Source organism: Micrasema longulum, unplaced genomic scaffold, assembly GCF_059751315.1.
Source record: "Micrasema longulum isolate JH-2025_06_02 unplaced genomic scaffold, ASM5975131v1 h1tg000835l, whole genome shotgun sequence".
In the NCBI taxonomy this organism is placed as follows: Eukaryota; Metazoa; Arthropoda; class Insecta; order Trichoptera; family Brachycentridae; genus Micrasema; species Micrasema longulum.
Genome location: NW_028278027.1, coordinates 35,242 through 58,268, shown reverse-complemented (window position 1 = coordinate 58,268; position 23,027 = coordinate 35,242). Strand labels below are relative to the sequence as shown.

Sequence of the window (23,027 nt, the reverse complement as noted above, 5' to 3'; positions counted from 1 at the left end):
ATACAAAGAGTCCGGCGAGATGAGTTTTTGAAACGCATTTTGAGGAGAAATGTTTTTATGATACAAAAGATCACTTACCTAAATGTAAAACTTTAATGATTAGTTCCGTTTCTAAAAGGCAATATTACAAAAAGCTTACTCAACAAAGGGGATATTTAAACTATTGGGTAGATTGTATTGAAATGTTCTTATTAAAAAGGTATTTTTTATAGGAAATTGGCAAAAAGTTTTACTGAACTCTTCAATTGAAAAAAATCGTTGATGTCTTTTTCTCGAAAAGAATTCATAAACAGACAAGGCATAAACTTTCAATTTCTTTCTCTTTTATACAACATTCTTTGAAACCCGGACCTCGGTATCTATTTGAGATTTTCGTTTAACTTTCCAATCATGGACTAGCACTTTACTCACCTAATGAGAGAACTAACGAAAATTGGACCTCTCAGATTAAACAACGCCGTAGTGGACATTTGTCCGACATTATCTTTAACCCTTAGACTGCTAAACAACGAGATATCGTTGTTGTTAATCCCTATCATAAAGTTCTAACTAGACTGATGCTGACGTCATAATCCCCCAAAGGGTAAATGAATTAAGGAACTGCTTGTTGCACCTAATCGTCAGTGGTATAAAATATTTTCAAAACATAAAAATTACTTATTCGACGGGTTATAATTCAGTTTTGTACCTATTTCAGCCCTACGGAAAATTTAATTCAAAAATGTTTTTTTAGGCGCGGTAAAAATTTGAGCATTAAATTGTACATCAAAGTTTCTTGAAAATTAATAAAAAATAATATATAATATTTCAATAAAAACGAACTACTTTGAACGACGTCACTTGTTCATATGAATTAACCAATTATAAGAGGGTTGTGGAAGATTTCCGGTTTGCTATATCATCATCAAATATTATTTAACATGATATAAAAACATCCGTTTTATGTCGAATTAAATTAGTTTTATTGTTTATGTTCAAATTCGGTACTCTTATTAAATGACCCTTTACTTATCTAATACCTATGTTGTGTCAATCAATGTTTCCGCTCGTATAATACAATTTTAGAGAAATTAACAAATTGCTTTTGTTTTTAAATATAATTATCTTACATTAATTTGTGTTACGGTTATATTTTTCGTGATCTGGCAACATAACACGGTAACTTCAAGCATGCACGTATTGAAAGTAGGGCAAAGGGGGGGGGGATTTTCGGACACAGTCCGATGTATTCGAATATGATTCTACGCTCCTTCTGGACTATTCTTAATTCTATGATTAAAACCTTTTTCCCCGTAAAATGAGCAGGTATTTTCATTATTATTAAGTCAACCTTTGTTTGTATTGGGCAAAAACGCGGCGATATTATCAAATATTTCGATAGGAATTAATATAACCTTGCAATACATTATTTTGTGTTCTAGTATTTTTCAAACAATAATGCACTTAGACAATAGTAATCTTAGGTTTAACGTTAGCCAATCCTGAAAAGAACCTCCATTTAAACAATATTTACCTGCGCTGTTTGTTACTAAGTACAATAATATTATTCCGTCTGTTATTAAAGTCAATTACGATTCAATATACCTTGGGTCATTTAATTCGAATGATCAAGCGGTGAATTAGCTGGAATTCCAAAACCCTTTCTTTTGAAAAAAAAAAAATATTCATAAAAAGTATTCACAAACAAACAAACAACAAATAAACCATCACGCCGTTTCCCCGTAAGGGTAGGCAGAGAGGGTAGAACGCCATATTACTCTATCTTGGTATACAGACCTCGCTTCCTCTACATTCATACATCTTCTCATGCATGCACGCCGATTATTTCTACATTTGACATGTCCATCTTCAAGTATTTGATGGACTTGCTCGTGCCATGTCTTTCTCGGCCTTCCTTGTTTTCTGCATCCATCAACATTCGCATCGTAGATCCTTTTAGCCGTTCTTTCGTTGTCCATTCGTTCCTCATGTCCAAACCAACGCAGCACCCCTTTCTTGATTCTTTCGATAATGCATATCTCAGCCTTACACAGATTACGGATCTCGACATTTGTGCACCTATAATACATCGATTTCCCCCAATTCGCCTGAGGGATCGCATTTCGACAGCATTTAACCTACTTTCATCATCATTTTTCCAATTCCATACTTCACTCCCATACATTAGAGTTGGCACTAGAACTCCGTTGTGAACTGCTAGTTTAGCCTCCTGCGATAAACATTTGTTTGCCAAAGTAGATTTCAATGCACCGTTCACCCTGTTCCCGGCACTCACCCTCCATTCAATATCTTTCTCGGTCTTCCCGTCCCTAGTAAACATACTTCCCAGATACACAAATTCTTCTACCTGATTCAGAATATCTCCGTTCACACTGAGGCCACATTTAGTTATATTTTCATCCCTCTCAAAAACCATCACTTGACAAAAATATTTTACATGTCATATTAATGACAAAAACATTTAATTAAAAAAAAATAAACTTGAAATGTCTGTCTTCCCATTCCTTTCTATATTTTAGGGAGTAAAATTTCTTTATCACAAGTGATTCCATTTTTGCTTTAACTTTCGACAGCTCGCTTAAAACCTTAAAAGTCGCTAGAATTTATTTGTCGCTAAAAAAAGTAGTTTTCAATGTCAAAATGTCGCTTAATCTAGCGACAAAGTCGCTAAATTGGCATTATTGGCAGCACTGGTGGACGGTTGACCTGCGACCTGCGACCCACGCTCTTCTCCCTTCTACAAGATTATTGAGGCAAAGAAATCATTGTATTTAGTTCAAATTTCTTTTTTGGATGTGTGATAAACAAAACTCACTAACACTCTGACAAATATGACGTCATTGAGTAATACGTATACACAAACTAGAAGCTCTCAAAAACATCGCTTCAGTTGGCTTAATATTTACGTTTGTCATCCCGCGTATTCAAAAATGAACCTTATTCAATATGCGTAATGATGTATTTAGCATGTTTCAAAAATTGTAATTACGTATTTCGTGTTATTTTATCTTATATTCGTTATTTTCAAGCAAAATTCAACCGTACCGTTAAGTGAAATAATGATGTTTTTACTAACGATGTTTTTAATTGATATAGTGCGAGTTTAAATACATATTAGGTACTGGGGAATAGCAATGATTTCTTAGTGAGGCTCTGCCTCACTTGTTTCACAGGGTCCTCCGCCTTTGCTAAGACAATTCCCATGTTCTAGCTTAATAAACATAGGTACATAAAACATTCCAGATTTTTAAATTATCTTCCAATTTACACGTTTTCAGAATAGATTTAAGTTTTATTTATTTTCTTTGGGGCTTTAAATTCATTGAGTTTTAATTCAAAAACCATTATCATGACGGGGATTCAAAAATAGGGAAACTCACGGCGAATTAACTTCAATACCACATGTAGAATAAGGCACAAAGACGAAATCTTCTATTAAATCTCAAGTTTCCGATCGGCGGATGTTCCCGCTTCCTCTAAGTTAGGGGAGAGACGGACAGCTTCCGTCTATTCATACGCGTAAACGCGGAACTTGATTTTTACAGCCTCCGAGGTAACCAAATCTCATCTTAATTTTTCTCAACCTCGCATTTTATATATTTATATATATCTCGCAAATACGTCATTTTTTTATTCTAAATTTTTCTCCAGTGACCGGGTTATGAAGTAATGTTACATCATAATGTAGGTGAAAAACGCATTTTTATTACAGTATATTTATTAAAATCTTAGTTATTTTTACGTCTTCTTGTTCGCCTTTTACGAAAATGGCTGTATACAAAGCATCCATGATAGTAAATAGTACCTACCTATTGTACAATATTTACAATTTTATCCCAATTTCGTCTGTGGATTTATAGATGTGAAATGTGGAATTTCCCTGCCCTATTTTATCCGATATTGAATATTGGCATCTGTCATTTTCTACGATTTTTGGTGTGAGGTTCGATAGTGCTATTTGCCGTTTTATTATATAATTTATATGGAAGTCATTGCTTAAGTTACTGTTTTTTTGGTTCGTAATATAATTTTACTTGTTATTTAGAAACATTTCCAGATCAAAATTTACCTGTGCAAGTAATATATTATTTTTAAAAATTGAAATATCTTGATTATTTAACATTAGTTTGAGTGATAACTGCTAGATATGGATACTTAAAATCTTCTTTATATTCACAGGAAGACTTTAAAAAAAACACTAATGGATTTCGTGATGCTTCTAGTGAAATACTCAAACTTACTTCCCCCTTTCTCTGCTCCCACACTTTTCTTAGAACAATCTAATGAAAATTTTCTATAATATAAGATAATCCGATGGGTGTTTCAGATTTCGAGTCTAAATTCCAATTTCCGTTAGAAATAGACGAAATAAAATGTTCAGTAAATTTTCACAAAGCAACTTCTGTGTTAATACTCTCTTTACTAACACCCCCCATATGTACTTTTAAGTTCGTAATATCTATATATAACAAATATTTTCATAAGATTTTTTAAACTTTGTTGGGTTGTTCATAAAACACCAAATTGTCCATTATTATGAATATAATGTTCTCAAATTGTTTTACAGTCTGTTATGTGATTAATTTATATTATAGTTTTATTTTCTCAGAAAGAAAATAAAGAAGAAAAATAAATACAAAAATAAATACAAAAATGGGGGAAAACGAAAAATCTAACGAGCAAATTAGCAATTATTTCTCACAGACCATGATAAGTATCCTGTGTCATCCAATGGAATACTCCAAAGTATTAATGCAATTAGGTTATGAACCGATTCCTCCGAGGCTCTCCAGGAATATACTGGGCCGCCAAGCCCTGCTGCTGCCCAATACCTTTCAATATATTAAACACATAAGACGAACGGACGGGTTTCTCGGATGCTTTAATGGACTTTTGCCTACAGTTTTGGGCAATTTTTCCTCCGCTACATTTTCAATGAAAGTGGTTTCTGCACTGCACTTGGACTGGCCAGAAATTGACAACCCACCTGATATAATCAGTGAAACGGTCCCCATAGCTGAGGACTACGCCAAGTATGCCCGCAAGGAAATGATTTTACACGCAGCGTCCATCATAGTTTCTTACCCATTCCGAGTTGTGGCTGTGAGAATGATGGCTTCTTTTGTGGGAAAGGAAGAAAATTATCAATCGATGTTTGTTGCAATTGGATCAGTTTATAGAGATAACGGAGTATCCGGATTTTTCAATGGGATCATACCGAAGCTTATTGGAGATTTGTCTTGCATCAGTGCTTCGGTGTTTTTAGCTTACCTCGCCAATAAGTATTTGGTAACCACCAAAGAGTGCCGAAGCTACACTCTCCCGGTTCTGACATTCCTGACGAGCACGGTCACATACCCGCTGATGCTAGTTTCCACTTGTATGGCTGTGAGCGGTAGTAGCCTAGTGGCTGGGAACCCCCCGAGAATGCCAGCCTATTCTACTTGGAAGGCCTGTCTCTCTGATCTCCTGCAGAGGCGCCAACACAAGCGTGGCGGATCACTCTTCTTCCGGTACTATGTTGGACCCAGTGCCTTCAACTGGCCCGAAAAGAGTGATTAAATTTTAACTGTTAATAAAGTGTTTCCTCTATGTTTACACCATAGTATACAATAGTTGTGTGTCTATTTGTGAAATTTTAGTTATTAGCGGTGTACTGTTACAAAACATTCAAATTGACCAATTTATTTCTAAAATAACTTTGAAGATATCTTATTTGTAGTGGTTAATATTCTTATTGTTACAACTTTTCAATAAATTTAGATATTACATCTTGATGTTCATATTGGATCGTGGTCCCGTGGCTAGAGTCTCGGACTCACGCATCAAAGGTCAGTGGTTCGAATCCCACTCTACCCCAACTTGATTCCCGTTTTCTAATAGTGAGTTATTTACAACTCATTGAAAATGGCCCTTAAAATGAAATATTTGGGTAAATTATAAGAACGCAAATATTTCTTTTTTTTAAATAAATAAATAAAAAATAATAATATACTAAGTTATTTAAAAATTAAATCCTACCTTATTCTTATTCTTAGTGGTGGGGGTCAGTGCTATGTAAGCTCCTGATATCACTGTGACCTGCGAAGATATATTGACAGGTTCCCGTGAATAGTTCTCGCCCTCCAAGCCCAGGTCTATCTATAAAGAGCATGGCTACTGTGTGGAAGGCGAGAGTTTACATTTTTCTAAATCTCCCCCTCCAAGCCCAGATCAGGGAGGCATTAAGGAGGGGGCAAGCTCTTTAACATCCTCAGGTTTAACCAGTGGTCCCCCGAGGATGAGGCTCCTCCCTTAAAACATGCTAAATTAAAAGAAAATATGTATGTATGTATATAAAATATCAAAAATGTTCTCCAACAATACATTTTTTTATTTATCTTGTTTTTACCCCCTAACTCAGTTAAAATGAAACTAAAACATCAGTTTAAAAAACTTAAATGCATGTAAAAAAACAAACCAACCATCACACTGCTTTTCTGTAAGGGTAGGCGGCAGAGTTGATAGAATACCATATCACTTGTCTTTGCATACAGATCTCGCTTCCTCTACATGCATACATTTTCTCATACAAGCCTGCCGATTATTCCAACTTTTGACATGTCCATCTTCAAACATTTTTTGGATTTGGCCATGCCATGTCTTTTCTGGTCTTCCTCAATTTCTGCATCCGTCAAAATCATCGTAAATATTTTTAGTCATTCTTGCGCAGTCCATTCGCTCTACATGTCCAAACTAATGCAGGACTCTTTTTTTATTTTTTTCAATAATGCATGTTATCTCACCTTACGCAATATACGGATCTCGACATTTGCAATTACTACACTATAATTTGAATAAATCCGTAGCACGTGACAACAAAATAAATTATTTTAATCAAATTACAAATTTAAAGCTTCAATTAAATTAACTTAACAGTAGAATCACCATGTAAAGCGCCCTTGAGGTATTTTATTACGAAAATGGCGCTATATAAGTTATCCACAATAAATAAATATAATTATTGTTTCACCATAAATACTATCCATGAGTAAATTTGTTCAATACTTTATGGAAAATGGTTATCTTCCACCAGGACTAAATTTATTATTTTTTACTATACTATATGAAAAAACCTATTCAAAACTAATTTAAGAGTTTAATTGAATTTAGGGTAGAGTAACTTGTTTTAAAGAGGACTAATGTTCGTTTTTTAGCAATCTTTAGCTTTTCCTTAAATTTCTAAGTCACAGGAAACTGACGCAATAATAACATTTGTAGTCACAATACTGTCATGATAAAGGCCATTTAAAGTTCACGTACGAGGGTGAATCAAATATAAACCGGAATGTTTTTTTAATGGTTTATTGAAAAAAGATAGAAATACAAATGCTAAAAATTACTTTTCCACATAATTTCCTGCTTTTAAAACACATTTTTTCCAACGAATTGGTAATTTCTTTAAACCGTTATCGTAAAAAGAAGTTGGTTGTGTCATCAGCCAATTACGCACGAAAGCTTCTACCACGTCGTTGTCAAAACGTTGCCCTCCATGTGCTTCTTTCATGGGGCCGAACAATTGATAATCACGGTCGGACTATAGGGAGGGTGTCCCAGTGTAGCCTGGGAAAACTCTTTAAGTTTTTACAGAGTAAGGGCAGCTGTATGGGGTCGGGCGTTGTCATGGAGCAGGATAATGTTTCTTATCCGAAAGTCACGCCTTTTCAGACGATATGCCTGTTTTGTTTCGTATGGCAGTTGGCTGTAGTACTAAGTATTTACAGTTCAACGTGCTTGAAGAAAATCGATGTGTATGACTTCTTTAGTCAAAAAATATGGTCACCAAGACCTTTCTGGCTTCTTGCCCTTCCAAAAATTGTCAGTGCCATGAATACACTAAATCTTTTAAGTGTCTCCTCACAGAACTGTGCCTAGAGTCTCCTAAGAATTTCGAATGGTTTCACCCCCTCATGGGCAATAGACTTAATTATAACGTGTTGCGCAGCGAACGAAGGTATCGCCGTCTCAGACATCACGATAGCTACTGAGCCAGTGTGCCACGCTGTGCTCTAGCGGCGAAAACTGAACTAGACACACAATCTCCCACCAGGAGCGGTGCCTACCTTCATTCACTTCTTTGCCAGTTAGAAAGAAAGTCTGGTTTATATTTGATTCAGGGACGTGGTATAAATAAACGCAGAAGTAGTTTTACCAAAGCTTTTATTAGTTCGATTACAAATATATTAAAATGATTGTAAATTACATGATAAATCTATCACTTGGAAACAATCTATGTAGAGTCCTACATAAAGACGATTGTATGTATGTAATATGAAGTGTACTTGCATACATGAAATATTTTTTGTTCCCAAAAAAAGGAAATTTTATTTACATACATAAAATTTAGTACCACTTGAAAAGTCATAGCCACATTTTTGTAGACAATTATAATTCTTGAGAGGTTTTTTGCTTCTTAATTGTGGAACTATATATCACTGTAATAATCAATACAATGTCAATTTGAGAGATTAGGGGCATGGAAATTTTACATCTTCCGTTTCACCATGCAGTTTTCAAAATGTGCTGCACACTATAAGAACTCCATTTCTCTTTCGATTCCTACAAATTTAAGCTGTTCTGTCGGACCATATCTGTAAAAAAAAACAATAGTTTATTATACATAATATTTTTCTTTGGTAAACTAATAAACACTATGTGTAAAAATGACTAAAAATCCCTATGTGATATCAACTATTACTTATAATTTTACACACCTATAGTCAAAGAATAATTCTTCTCCAGGTTGAATAGCCCGCTTTGCAAATATACCAATTCGGTGATCACCGTTAACCATCATAACTTTGGCGTAGCAATTTGGATTAATGGAATGATTCGCAAAACGGATTTTATTCCCCTTTCTCGTTGCATCAACCACAAAATCTGAAAAATAAAGAGTGGTGCATTGATTATTTTTACAAAATGAGACCAAGTTCCTCCTTTACCTATTAAATATTTTATTTGCATATAAGGAATGCTCACCATTATTTAAATTAAATAGGAAACTGCACATGTACTTGTCATACACCTTTCCTCTCCTGTCAGCTTCATCCTGTGAGATTATTTCCCCACAATACTCTGATATGAATTCATTCTTGTGAGCAGCTTGTTTCAAGAAAATTCCCCATCCAGCCACATCACTGGGTGCCAGCAACAAATGTTTATGTAATCCCCTGAAATAAAAGCTCCTATAAAACGATCTAATCTAAATAAGTTCTGCCCACTGGCTAAAAATATGATTGGATTCAATTATATCTAGAGTATATTTTTTTAAATCTACTATGGTGTCCTAATTTTCATGTTAATTTATTTTAAATAATTTAGGTCAATATAAAAGAATGCATGTTGCCATTTTTATTTATGTACGGAATTATAAAATTTGAAATAGAAAACAACTAACTAATGTAATACATTGTGTTCCTTATCTTCTTTACATCAGTAGATAGTGTTATCATAATTAATTGTACATGATTCTAACTATGCTATTATTAAAGGGCCTTACTTATAAACGTGATATAGTTACGCCTAGGCATAGTGGTAGAATAAGGATGGTATTCCTATCTGTATTCTACCACGACTAGGTGTAATTTTATATCAAGTGTATAAGTAAGACCCTGTTATTTCCATACGCAAATGAAACATTGTATGATAAGACCTTTGTTGGTTTATCTATTGATAACAATGTAAAGGAAACAATATTTTTTATACAAATATTAATTTATAACTACATAATATGTGTATTTATTTAAGAATTTGGGATAATTAACATGCTTAGAGCGGCACAGTTTATGGTACACAATCAATTAATATAATTTGATGATTTCCTTTCTCTTTCTTTGTTGAAATATTGTCATTTTTACTATGATATACATAGTAATATAAAACATACCTTTGCACACAGACATTTTTACAAGAAACTCCGGAAGTAAGAGATACATTAAATGGAAGATCAGCTCCACATTGTGTGCATAGGTCAGGATCACATTCTCTTACTCCAAGGTAGCACGGGCATTGTTTTGTGTTGCATTGTGCTTTGCAACGACATCCGGGGAATCGGTTTTGACCTGTAATTCAACAAAAGGATATGTAGTTATATCAGGAACGAGGTTTGAAGGAAAACATAACAGTCTTAAATGTGAAAATGCAGCGCTGGGAGCGGCTGGGTCACATACTGCTGTTGCTGACTAATGGGATTGACCCTGCTTTCATAGTCCCCGAGAGGCACTGCAGAAGACTGTCGATAACTGTCTACTACTATATAATTATACAGTTTTGAAAAATACGTTGTTTAGAAATATAAAAAAAAATGTACACTTACAATCACCACTGCATTGACAGAATTTTTCACAAAAGTTTTGAGCTTGAATACAGGGACAAGTACTATCACACGGTGTATTTGGATGATCACATGGAGAGAAATTAAATCTAAAAAAATAAAGAATTATCTTTATATGGTTACATAATGTGTTTTTTTTTTCAAAAATGTTTACACAACAATCTTAAAAATAAAGTCCTGCTGGTTCTTATATAATATTGCTTCGATTGTTTCATACTTAACCTACATTAATAATAATTTTATTTGAAAAACATTACATATTATGTCATATTTTATTATATTATTTCAATGTAAAACTATCATTTATTCATAATGTATAATTTCAAGTTAAGTTATTATTATTTGTCCTGATGGGTCGACTAACCAAACTTTGGTAGATAATTCATTCAGTAGTGTAAAACGAAGTTATTTACAAATTATAAATATTGATAAGAAATATTGCTCTCACACGTGATTAGAAGCCGAATCTTTTTTCATCTGTATTTTGCGACAGTGCATAGACCATAGGCGATGTTTCTTCTTCTTCTTCCGTGGAGGGGATGTATAATCTCTACCCCATTCCTCACATGCCACTTCGTGTGCAGAACTTTGACAATATTCATAAACCTAAAAAATAAAAAGAATTTGTGTTGGACGCCATTTGATATTTATTTTTTATTTTGACTATTTTTTATATCAATTTAATCATGATTTTTATAGGATAATATTTGTGGAATTTAATCCATTTGGAATCTAGTTGATATTTAAATTTATTATTTTAAGAAATTTATTGAAGTCTATTGGTTATTTATTATTTTAACTTAATTTCGATATTTGAAGGTCTGACGAACTCCAATCCTATTAATTTTTATTTGGTTAATTTAGAATCATTATCTGTTGCACACTGTTATTTGAATTTTCATGCGAGAAACAAGGCCGCGGGATTTGGAATCGACACAGACGATGCCGGGTGCACCCGGGGGCTGATCTCGCTGCGGTATTCACCAATCATCATCTTTTTTAATTGTCTGCAATTCGGCATAAAAAAATGCATACTTTTTGAACTTTTAATTTACCTGATGAGCTATATCAAATGTACTTGACTCAGATATCTGGACTTTGAACGGCCATATCAAATTCTGCTTTTGAGGTAACTACCTAAATACAAGGTAAATCCAGTCCCCCGGGGCCAGCCCTTTAATAAAGGAAAGTTTTTTCCACCCAAATAGTTGGTCGGGGACTGGACTTCATGAACCCGATATAAATTTTTATATATTTTCAAATATTTCAACTTTTTTTACTTATATGTAATTTTGTGTAGTAAAAACCATAAAACTCTTTAAGTGTACAATTTTTTGTGATCGACTGCAGCATGGTGTAAATTAATTAATGGTGCATGTGCAACTTGAAATAATAAATATTCAGTTTTTCTCTACTCTTCGTTTTATTTACATAGTCAAATCATCACCCTTTGCCCCGCTCCGCTCCGAGTCCGAAGATCGTTGAGCACTCCACCCTGCAGTCGTGGCTAGCCCGACTGAAGGTTCCTCCTGCTTGCAGAACGCTGTGTAAGCCAGGCTCTAGATGGAGTTACCTCACAGACTAAGCAACGAGGTTCTGTGCTGCAGGGTGTGGGCGATCGACCTTTACTAGGGACTCTCCTGGCAACAATAGTACCCCCCCGGGGAGCGAACGTCGCGCAGATTGAGGCCGTAGCCAGGTGCACAGTCCCTGTATTCATCTCACGACGAATCACGGGGTCCTGCCGCTGCTAGCGACGCACAGTCTCGGTTCCGGATTTACAACCGGAAACCAGGAACTGGAGCAGTAGTTGGATTGGTGAATTTTTCATTAGCCTAGTGTCCTCCCGCGACCCCTCTGGTCTGGACGCGCGCGCGTGTCGGCAACAGAATTACTTGAGTATTTATGTAAATGTATTTAAAAATGTGTTAAGATATAAAACCCTGGTGTTTTTCCTCTAACTCTACCCATGAATAGACCATTTGTTAAAATAAAATATTTCTTTGTATATTGCTGTTTTATAAAAAAATAAAAAACATATTTTTATAGATTCAGTTTCATTAAATATTAGGGGGACCCAAAAGTAAATGTAATATTTGATCATTTTTAAAATATTTTTTTTATATTACAACAATAAATTTTTAAAAACAAACATACAAAATATATTTTCCATAATTTGATTAAATAAAAACAGCATACAATGTCGCAAATGCTCTTCACTTATTTATTGTTGGCTTTGATATTGTTTATAATATTATAAAAATGCTAAAACAATACATTTACAATGCACACAATCCACTACTAACAAAAAACAAGTGTTTTTTGCACTAGGATACAAAACTGGTGTCTAAATTTTAAAGTATGTAAAATTACTTTTGGGTCACAAATAAATCATTATTGTACCTGTTGACAAGTTTTTGACAACATTACTTGTGCTATAGCACAATAGTTGGACAAGAAAACTTTATGCAAACTCCGGAAAATTGATTGGTCCGAACCTGTCCATTCTGGGCCAGTGTCATCTGCTGTTAATTCTAAAATACAAACATAATACTGTCAAATATGCCGAATAAATGCAATTCAAACATATTATAAATAACCACAATGAGCTATATTTAAAAACACATCTTATTAGAATAGTAAGAATATTGACATACCCAAAAGAGAAAATGGAGAGTTCTGTGTAATTTGTATTGGAGTTTTTCCATTGCTCCATGAGCTTGAATTACTGTTGCTACCTGCAATATTTTTTTTATGATAAAATGTAAAAATGACAATAAATAACAATGTATTGAAATCTAATCGTAATCTTAATCAATTACCACAAAAAATTTGAAATGGTCTGAAAATGTAATTAAATTTTAAAAATATTTAAGTAAATAAATCATCCCATTTTTTTGAACACAAAAAAAAATAAGAGGGAATTGAGTAATTTTTTTTTCTGAAAAGGGGGCAGTGGGTCAAATAAGTTTAGGAACCTGTGGTCTAGCTCTTAAATGCGTTTTTTTTAATAACCCTTAAAAACTTGTGTTGAACTTTCTTCATGCTATTTATATGGGAAACACAGTGAAGAGACAAAACTGAGGAGCCATACTCTAACTGACTTTTCTTACTAAGGTACTTTTATAGATTTGTGTACCATTTTTTACATTAATACAACACAATTTGTATGTACCTTCATTTTAAAGGAAGAAACACTTTTTTTTTTGTGTAGTCCGATTTTATTAATATTGTTACTGTAAGGAGTATACGTATGTTGTTGGTAACAACAACATACCTACAGTCATCTGCATACCCACATATCCTGGCAAGGTCATACTAGAATTATCTCTCCTACTTACTAAACTTACAGCCACACTTCCGGTTATTAGTAATATTTATTATAGTAATAATAAACTACGTATCAGTACTCCTGCATATTATTTAAAGATTTACCTTTAGCAAATTTGTTGCTATCATTACTATCTTCAGAGCTGGCTTCATTTCCCGAGTCAGTAATTATGTTTTTTTTGTCTTTTTCCTTTCCTTTGCTACTCTCTCCTTCTGCTACTTCTTCTGCTTTCTTTTCCAACGCCAATTTTTCCTTGACGCCATCCTAAAACAGAACAAATGATATACAAAACAAATGCCCATACCTACTCACTAGAATGTGTGACTATTAAAATAATGTTATATTTACCAAATGCATGAAGCATTTTGATCCACAGGGATCGGAGAATGGTTTTAAATCAGGACCTTTTCGTTTTTGCAGATTAGGTCCGGGGTGGCAAGCTTGAAGTCCTGAAATTATGCACATCAGGAACTTGCAAATTCACTCACAAAGTATTAAGATATTTTCCATGAAAAATATTTTAATTAACACTTAGAAACTAGTAAGCACAAACAGTAAGGCTAAAATTTTGATGAAATAATTTAACAAATAATAAATCATTGTTCGATGGGGATTGTTATGTCCACAAAATGATAAAAATAAATTAAATGGGTACAAAGCAGGATGAAAAAGTCATAAAAGGAGATTTTTATTTTAAAAATTGAAATAAAATAAAGGCATTTATATATTTTAAAAATAAAGTGGTACTTATCAACAATTTTTGATAGGGTTTATAATGAAAACTGTGACAGAATTAAATAAAGAAATATATACATATGATATGAAAAAATCTCATTTAGAATTGAAATTAAATCATCAATTTCAAAAATGACCAAATTATGAAATCAATGATTTTATTCGAAAAAGAAAAAACATACTCCTGAAAAAATGTAAGATATGAATTGATATTTCATTGTTGTAGTATCAAAACTATAAAAATACAACTAGTTTGACTTGCGTGGACTTAATTAGTACCTTCCAATATAGTTTTAATGGATATTCACTTTTGTCATTTTCAAAATTAACGATTCAATCAAATTAAAGATTGGGTAAAATAAAATATGCATGTGGAATAATGATAGTTTGAGAAACAATACATAAAGATTCCAAATTATTGTATGAATATAGACACATCAACCCTATCCACTATTTTAACTTTATAACTGAAAGTGAATAAACAGTGAATTACCGTGTTTTACAAAACGTACGTTTTTATTCTTTTACTGCACTTAGCAATCATTGAAACCACCTTTATTATTAAAGGTGTTGATTATTATAAACTACTAAAATAATATAATTAATTTTTAAATGATAATTTTAAAGGATTTATAAAGCACCAATTTAATTCAAAGGCACTGTAAAAAATGGAACATGCGAGTGGTTTCACAATAAAACCCAAGCAGTTTTCTTTTATCTCTTTCCATAGGATTGCAAAAGATAGTGTCTAAATAGACATACATATAAAAGAAGTTTCTAAGCATGCCCTAAAACAGTTGATTGAAAATATTCTTGCTTACCATGTCCTATTTAGGTGAAAATACAAATATGGTGTATTTCAGCCAGAAAATATACAAAAGAAATACAATGAGGAAGCTCAGTGTTTTTTTATAAATATTATTATTCGTTAATTAGACTATCAAACTAAGCCAAAAATTTATGTATCGTATTATCATTGTTAAGTTTTGTAATTACTCCGTCCGTGACCTCAAGAGTTGTTGTCGGTTGCCATTTAAAAGTAAAACCCTGTAGCTGTCAAAATACACTAAACGTTTTTAGAAAATGGCTACCCGGAAACCGGAAATCTATCATAACACCGCTATAATTAATTGGTTATATACATTATTTACAAGAATTTGTGACATTTCAAAGCAGCTCATTTTTATTAAAACCATTTATTTGAAATTTTTGTGAGAAACTTCGCCATACAATTAAATGCTCTCATTTTTACTGCATGTAAGAAATCATTTTTTTATATCCAATTTTCCATAGCGCTGAACTTCCTCATTGATATTATAAGTAAACACTAAATTAAATTTTGACTAATGAAATGAGTGAATTATTCGAGCGATGCGGTTTGATGAAAAATGCCATATTTATTTTTATCACCTTACCTGAAGACTGGCTTCCTGATTGCCAAAATAATAAAATAAACCAGCATTAGCTGGGATCTTATAAAACAATACACAAATATGTAAATATACTACATAATATAAGACTTTAAATAGGTCATACATACATGTTTGTTCATAAGCGTGCTTTTAGTTCAGGATCTAAGCATATAAATAAGTATTTATGTGTTATAAAAGGCCTGAAATTATTCTTTTTTAAATGTAAGATATACCTATAATTTATTCTTAGTATAAGTACTATTTTCAAACCTTAATTGTTCATATTTTATTCTGGATAAAGCTGAAGCAAGAGACTAATCGCTGAACCTACATTACATATACTAAGATAAAATAAATAAATATAGATCATAAAATTAATCGAGAGTTTGCATAAATTAATAATGTAATTACATTTGATGGAGATATTTAACACAACATTTCTATAGTTGAATACCAATTAATAAATTGAATTGAGATAAATAAATAAGCACATACTGTGTAAAAAGCAGTCGTATTTGAAACACCGCCGGCAAAAGAGCGTGTGGAAGGAATGCATTGTCTGCTCTCGAGACACATTCTCAGCAAGTGGTCCATCAATATTGGGTGTGCATTCAGGGGGCAGAGCATTTGGATCCGCTCGAGATGTTAATTCTATATACCTTATAAAAAACATTTTAAGACGCTTAAAATAATTTCAAAATAAACATTCTTCGCAATGATAATTATTTTGAACATAATGAGCAGTAATTGTTGACTCATAAATAACTGTGCCAAAATATACATTTGCAAATAGTAATGTAATGCAGAATTACTCTATGTAAAATATCTGTATTCTATTTTTAATTATATTTACATGGCTGATTTTCGCTCTCTAAGGAATATTAATAGTAAGCAATGGATTATAGTTGTGTGAGAGAACACATTGAAATTCTCAAGATCAGTAAAAAATATGTGTGATATAATAGTGTCTCACGCTTAGATCAGCTACGTCTACGGCGAGAGGAAAAGTTATCATACCTCTACGCAAACAGCGCACTAAATTTAGTGAACGCGCATTTGCGGTCGCAGGCCCTATGTCATGGAATGCTCTCCCAGCAGAGGTGCGAGGCTGTGAAAGTGAAGTGATGTTTCGGAAAAAACTTAAAACCCACTTGTTCTCTAAATCATTTGAATAAATCCGTAGCATGAGACAACAAAATAAATTGTTTTAATTAAATTACAAATTTAAAAGCTTTAATTAAATTTGTTTATCTATAGAATCACTATGTAAAGCACCCTTGAGGTATTATATTACGAAAATGGCGCTATATAAGTTATCCATAATAATAATAATGAATTTAATCAGTCGATATTAATATTTATACTTTCCATAATGAATTATTAATTTAGCATATTTACTCTTTTACATAATATGTTTAAGTTTGCTGTTTTTACTGATTGTATTGACAAGTATTTTACTGATGTATAAACAAATACAATTTTTTTTTCAAAATACTCATTTTTAAAAAACTCACTTTTCTCTCAGTTCCTGGGGTGTGCCTTTATCAGGAAACTGGGAACTGATGGATTGAAAAATTGTAAAAATGGGAAACTGCTTATCATCAGTTTTTTTATCATTGACTGCCACATCTAGTTTTAAATCATCAGATTTTAAAATCTCTGTAACTTCAGATTTTTTTTCTTTGGCTGTGTGAGCAGTTTCTGAAAAATCTTTAGAATTCCTGAGTTCTCTGGTCTCCCTGGGTGCAGATGTTTCCTGTTTGGCACTCTTTTCTTCACTTACATCATCCTTTGTCTGATATGGTACCAAAGCATGTACCAAGTCAATAAATAACTGGTCATCTATAAAACCACCTTCTTTGTCACCTGGAAAATGTTGTTAAATAAAAATAATTATGATAATTTATTTAGCGCAATTTTAAGAAAGCAGGGAGTATACCTAAAACTGAAAAATCGACACGTGATCTACGGGGCAAAAAAATTTGGGGAACTCTGGTTTAAATGATGATACTCCACACTGCCCTGTTAATGCCTAGATTATCATATTCTCTTATCAAAAAGGTTTTCATCAAGAAATATATGTCAATGTTGAAAGAATTCCTAGAGGGTTGTATAAAATTTTTGTTTACCAAGATTTGAATGTACTCAAAGAATAATAAAACTACTTTAAGACTGAGCACTTGTGTGCCTAGTTTTTTATTTTAAAAATAAAAGTATTTTTAATTAGGTTGAGCATATTATCACAATACCAGAGAAAAGGTAAAAACCAGATTCCCATTTAGAAAAAAAGGCAAGGTCACAAAATTCTGTTTTATATAAAGCAGTAAAAAATATTATGAAATGGGAAAACACATTTATGAAGAAAAAAATATCAAAATTCAGACAGACGGTTAAGAAACATGTGTTAAATAACATATAAATTAAATATAATATGTACAGTATTATTATAAGGGCACACATAAGAATATGGTTAAGTGTGCCCTATTTCAAGATTTAAAAATATAAAAAAATAAACAAATTATTTTACCATGAACTTTGCCATCATAATTCTTGATCAATTCCTCAATAAATGTTCCGTCTTGGTCCAGAATCTCATCACCCATGTATGGAATGTTATGCAGAACAGTCTCATCTTCAACCATGAAGTTCTGCTGAGTAGGTGCCCAAGTGTACATGGTTGGAATAGGGGATACAGCATAGATCACACGAACAAGCACACTCTGGTTTGAACCTGAAAATGTTTAGTAAAAATAAACACCAGTGAGTTGGCTCCCGCTATCTGAGACCACCCGCTGACTGTGACTTTTTGTCACCGTCACGTTGTGTCACTGTGGATGCACCAACTACTGGTGACAAAATGTTCATTTAGCGATGGATTTCGAAGAGGTCGCAGTGATTTGCGCTCTTGAATTATGCAGAAGGAAAATTAAACGACAGAAACACTACTGGGTACATCCCATATATAATGAACAATTATCAAAAGGAAAATTTTACACCCTGTATTCTGAATTACGTCAATATCCTTTCAAGTTTTTAAAATTATTTTTGTATGTCAATAAACAGTTTTGAAATAATTGAATTGAAATCTCGTCCCACAATTTCCTTTTCAAATGAATATCAGAGAATTCCTTAATTTTTTTTGTATGCAATGCTGGGCCTCGATTATGATGGGAAGATAATGACGTCATACCTTTACCTTGACGGTATAGTTGAAGATAAATTCCCTCTAGCGATTATAAAGATATACTACCAACCCCCCACCTTTAAGTTTCGGGTAGGTACTTTGATATGAATCAAGAGGAAGCGTACGTCACGGTACACATATCTAGACTCTAAAATGACATAGATTCAGTATGACATCATAGTTGAATATTAAAGTCTCCCGACCGACTACTAAGGTATAGTATCGATACCCCCACCATCAAGTTATGATGTAAGTACATCATTTTATACCGACGAGTCTAGAACCCCTCGCTACGTTTATCTACGCATTAAAAGTGTCAAAAAAAATTTACATTTTGAGGTAGGCACTTTTTTTCACAAAAGCCTATTAAAAATGTGAGAGAGAAATAAGTAAGTTTTGAAGTCGAATTAAATTCCGACATAACTGTCACTTTAATAAAATGAACGCCTAGATGTGGAAATAATGTCGCTAGGTTCTCTCCTATTAACAAATAAGAGTATCTAAGCGAAGAACACCGATTATATGCATCAGAAAGTTACCTCTCCAAAAAAATTATTTGGTTATTATATTTTTTCCATTTGTTTTACTATCTTTCCGAGTGTATGTATCAAGACATTATAGGAGCCGGCTTTGTAGTCAATCGGTAGATACATACAGACGATCGTTAAGTGTACCGTCTAGGTGATTTCTAAAAGTTATGCAAAATTTTCAAAACACGGACATGCAAAGATTTTTTTTTATATAAAAAGAAATATTTGCATGTCCGTGAGTCCGAGACACTAGCCACAGGACCACAACCTGATTTTTTACACTTTGAAGTGAGCACTTTTTATTACATAAGCCTATTTAAAATAAAAATGAGAACTATTTTAAATGTTAATGACGTAAGGAACGCGGACTAATTGTTTGCGGTCATTCCGTTGGCTTGTTTCGATCATATGATGTCGATGTGACTAGTAGGTAGAACATACCGAGGTAAGATACAGATAGTACAGAAGTTAAGTATACCGTCTCAATATATACAGATGAAGACAGCGTTCATAATCGAGGCACTGGCCTTTTCTCTATGTCTTCCATTAACAATTCGTTGTCAATATCATCTTCTTGCAGAGAAACAGCCATCTTAAATCTCGCCCGCATAAATAAGAATTTCAGCTCTTTAACTTCACAAACATCAACAGATGAAAGAATTTAAGAAATATAGATGTTCAAATATGGGTAGAATGGTGAATGTTACAGTGTGTAAAGTGGCCACTTAAACCAGCCAATGACAGGTCATAAGCCCTGCAGATGCCTAGACTTCTATATTATGTTGTCGAAAATGTTTTTCATCTCTGTTGTAAGATGTTAATCTTAAATATAACTGAAAAATTCAAAACACACGTCCGTTCGGTAGGCGTCTGCCGGCAGAGTGACAAAAAGTTTCTAGTTAGCGCACTCCCATAGCAATGTACAGGCCGGGTGACAGTCACGTCACGCTAATGTCCCCAGCCGCTGGAACCTTTTGTCACCGTATTGTCATGTCACCACAGTGAGCGCACTCTCATATATCTCCATAGCACTTGACTCAGCGACAAAAAGTCACTATGACTTTTTGTCACAATCAGCGGGGGCTCTAAGAATTTCCATTTCTGACAGCAAAGCAAGAACATATCATATGCCTTAATTTTCGTATACGGACATGTGCTACCGGTTAGCCGCAAGTCAATGCACAAAGAAAATGTATGAATTTCCACAATCATTCGAATCTATAAAATGCTAACCCAAAAAGTATAAGTAATTTACCGGTTTTGCCTTACTTGTGGGGTGAAAGGTAACGCGAATAGTAGAAAATTATAAAGCATACAAATTAATACAAAAATATAATTACCATCTGAGCAGACAACTTCAGCTTTTTTCATGTGATCCTTATGAGGCGGATCTGGACCCAGTGCTGGCCAGTGAGGCACACATTTCTCCTTTTTCTCAGTCTCATTTCTCGAAATTCCATCCCACTTGTTCAAACCATCTGATTCTAACGTAGAAGTAACTAAACGGAGATTTTTTGCCCAAGCAACTTTAACTTCGTCGGCTCTTTTGAAGCGCTATAATAAAAATATTTGTATTATTAGAGTACACACTAAATTTTAATTAAATGATAATTTTGAATTCAATGATGAAGAATATCAATTGAAAGACACAACTTACTTTTATTTGTCTTAACCGGAGGTATTCAGATTTTACCCGCTTTTTCCACTCGGCCGTAACTTTAGACTTTGACATGGTTATAAATCATTTATGTTTTACCTACCGAGGAACTGAATTCATTATTTTTTTTTATGTGTAGTAGCTTTGAAATTGATAATTTTAATGAAACCGGTAGCCCGCGAAACAAGCCAGACCCGAGATGTCAAATCAAAATATCAAAATCGCTAGAAACTTAAAATCTCAGAAACCGAAAACGGCAAAAAGAAAAACCAAATCCAGAGATAATGTAGAACTCAGAGCTGCCAGACTCGATCAAGCGAAAATAGGTAGATTCAGAAAAATTAATCGGTAGATTTCGGTAGATTTGGGGGGTGAGGAGGGGGGGGGGGGGGAGCGTAAAAATAAATTTTACAGTTGTTCAAAATTAAAGCACCGTTTCGCCTAAGGCCCTTGTTTTAAATAGTCGCAAACGCTTGATAAATGAACAATTGAAAACCGAAAAGACTACAACACGCGAATTACCAAAATATATTGATTCCGGCTTGCGAAACTGGCCCAGAATACAGATAAATCTTGTTTCATTACTTTTTCAACATAAGTTGATATTTTGATTTCTATTCCAACAGTACTGTATTTTTGTGAAACCATACAAATTCTTCAAGGGCTTAAGGCATAAATATTTTGATATAAGTGTGTATGTTGCGAAATAAATTAATGAAATCACACTAAATTACCTATGTATGCAAAAAAAAAATATGCACAAAGATACATCGGTTGAATGTATTTCCATAAAAATATATTCAATGATGTATATTAATTGCCGTTCTGTGGAAATTAAAGTATTGTGTATTGTAAGCCTGTCAATGACTCGGTATAAATAGTTTTTTTTTGGAGGTAGAAGCGTCTTGCAGCATAAAGGCCCTAACATTGATGGTTATTCTCAGCTAGTCAATTTTCGTTATCAAACTACATTTCCAAACAAATAAATAATTAATATTTTTAAGTTCTTGAAATGTAAAAACTGCAAACTGCTGAATTACTGAACAAATTGCCTAAAACAAAGATTCAACTAAATTTAAATAGAAAATAGATAATTAACTGAAGAAAAACCATTTCTATAATTTGTTATATGAAAGGTGTAAAATAGTGAAAGAGATATTGATTTTTTTAAATAATGTCATGAAATTCTATGACAATGATTTATTATAATACAATATTATGTATTTTAAAATAACCGGGAATCACCATTCACCAATACTAACCAATTCATTTCATTAATTATGTATTTATAAACGATAGATAACCAATTTTTAAACAATCAACATATATGGCAACCTAAGTGAGCAAACAAACAATAAATTATTATGATATGTATTCGTTTTATTTTTATTGAAATTTTGTTCAATAGAAAAAAATCAAGGAAATGTATAAAAATCGGTAGAATTTCAATAGAATTCAGTAAATCGGTAGATTGCTCCCAAAATCGGTAGATCTACCGAAAAATCGGTAGTAATGGCATCGCTGGTAGAACTACAACTAGTAACTAGTTCACAACTAGTTGTTCAACCACAAACAGAAAAAGTAACTATCTTAAACATAGACAATGAATTTTTAGAATCATAAACAATAAAAATAGACATCAAAAATATTGTCCTTTATAAATACATTATCATTTATTATTAATATAACTAATTTTATAAGAAAACTTACAATATCCTATGTACCAGTAATAATAAAATTGGGTTGTGATCCCGTGGTTAGTGTTGCGGACTCACGGATCCGAGGTCCAAAGTTCGAATTCCATTC

General features: G+C 33.1%; 2 protein-coding genes across 5 annotated transcripts; one reads left to right on the top strand and one right to left on the bottom strand.

The window, feature by feature from the left end:
• Positions 1-3,848: 3,848 nt before the first annotated feature.
• LOC148278714 (mitochondrial carrier homolog 2-like) lies at positions 3,849-5,769 on the top strand. Of its 3 annotated transcripts, none has more exons than XM_088230982.1 (2): positions 3,849-3,943; positions 4,610-5,769. In XM_088230982.1, exon 2 carries the CDS (start codon positions 4,654-4,656, stop codon positions 5,560-5,562), a length of 909 nt encoding a protein of 302 aa, XP_088087108.1. In that variant the 5' UTR covers positions 3,849-3,943; positions 4,610-4,653; the 3' UTR covers positions 5,563-5,769. The 3 variants fall into 3 exon arrangements, with proteins under 3 accessions (XP_088087108.1, XP_088087106.1, XP_088087107.1); XM_088230980.1 differs by having other exon boundaries at positions 3,857-4,015; XM_088230981.1 differs by having other exon boundaries at positions 3,927-4,077.
• A 2,413-nt stretch (positions 5,770-8,182) lies between these two features.
• Positions 8,183-21,535, bottom strand: E(z) (histone-lysine N-methyltransferase E(z)). 2 transcript variants are annotated; one of them, XM_088230979.1, is made up of 15 exons: positions 21,222-21,535; positions 20,905-21,118; positions 18,378-18,581; positions 17,365-17,716; positions 16,346-16,509; positions 14,052-14,143; positions 13,808-13,967; positions 13,030-13,110; positions 12,776-12,906; positions 10,821-10,978; positions 10,355-10,461; positions 9,926-10,100; positions 9,019-9,209; positions 8,754-8,919; positions 8,183-8,630 (listed from the first exon to the last, which is right to left on the bottom strand). In XM_088230979.1, exons 1-15 carry the CDS (start codon positions 21,294-21,296, stop codon positions 8,570-8,572), a joined length of 2,331 nt encoding a protein of 776 aa, XP_088087105.1. In that variant the 5' UTR covers positions 21,297-21,535; the 3' UTR covers positions 8,183-8,569. The 2 variants fall into 2 exon arrangements, with proteins under 2 accessions (XP_088087105.1, XP_088087104.1); XM_088230978.1 differs by having other exon boundaries at positions 14,052-14,152; positions 21,222-21,531.
• Between the last annotated feature and the right edge of the window lie 1,492 nt (positions 21,536-23,027).

Coding starts and splice junctions, on each gene's coding strand:
- LOC148278714 (XM_088230982.1), top strand. CDS start 4,654: ATGGGGGAAAACGAAAAATCTAACGAGCAAATTAGCAATTATTTCTCA.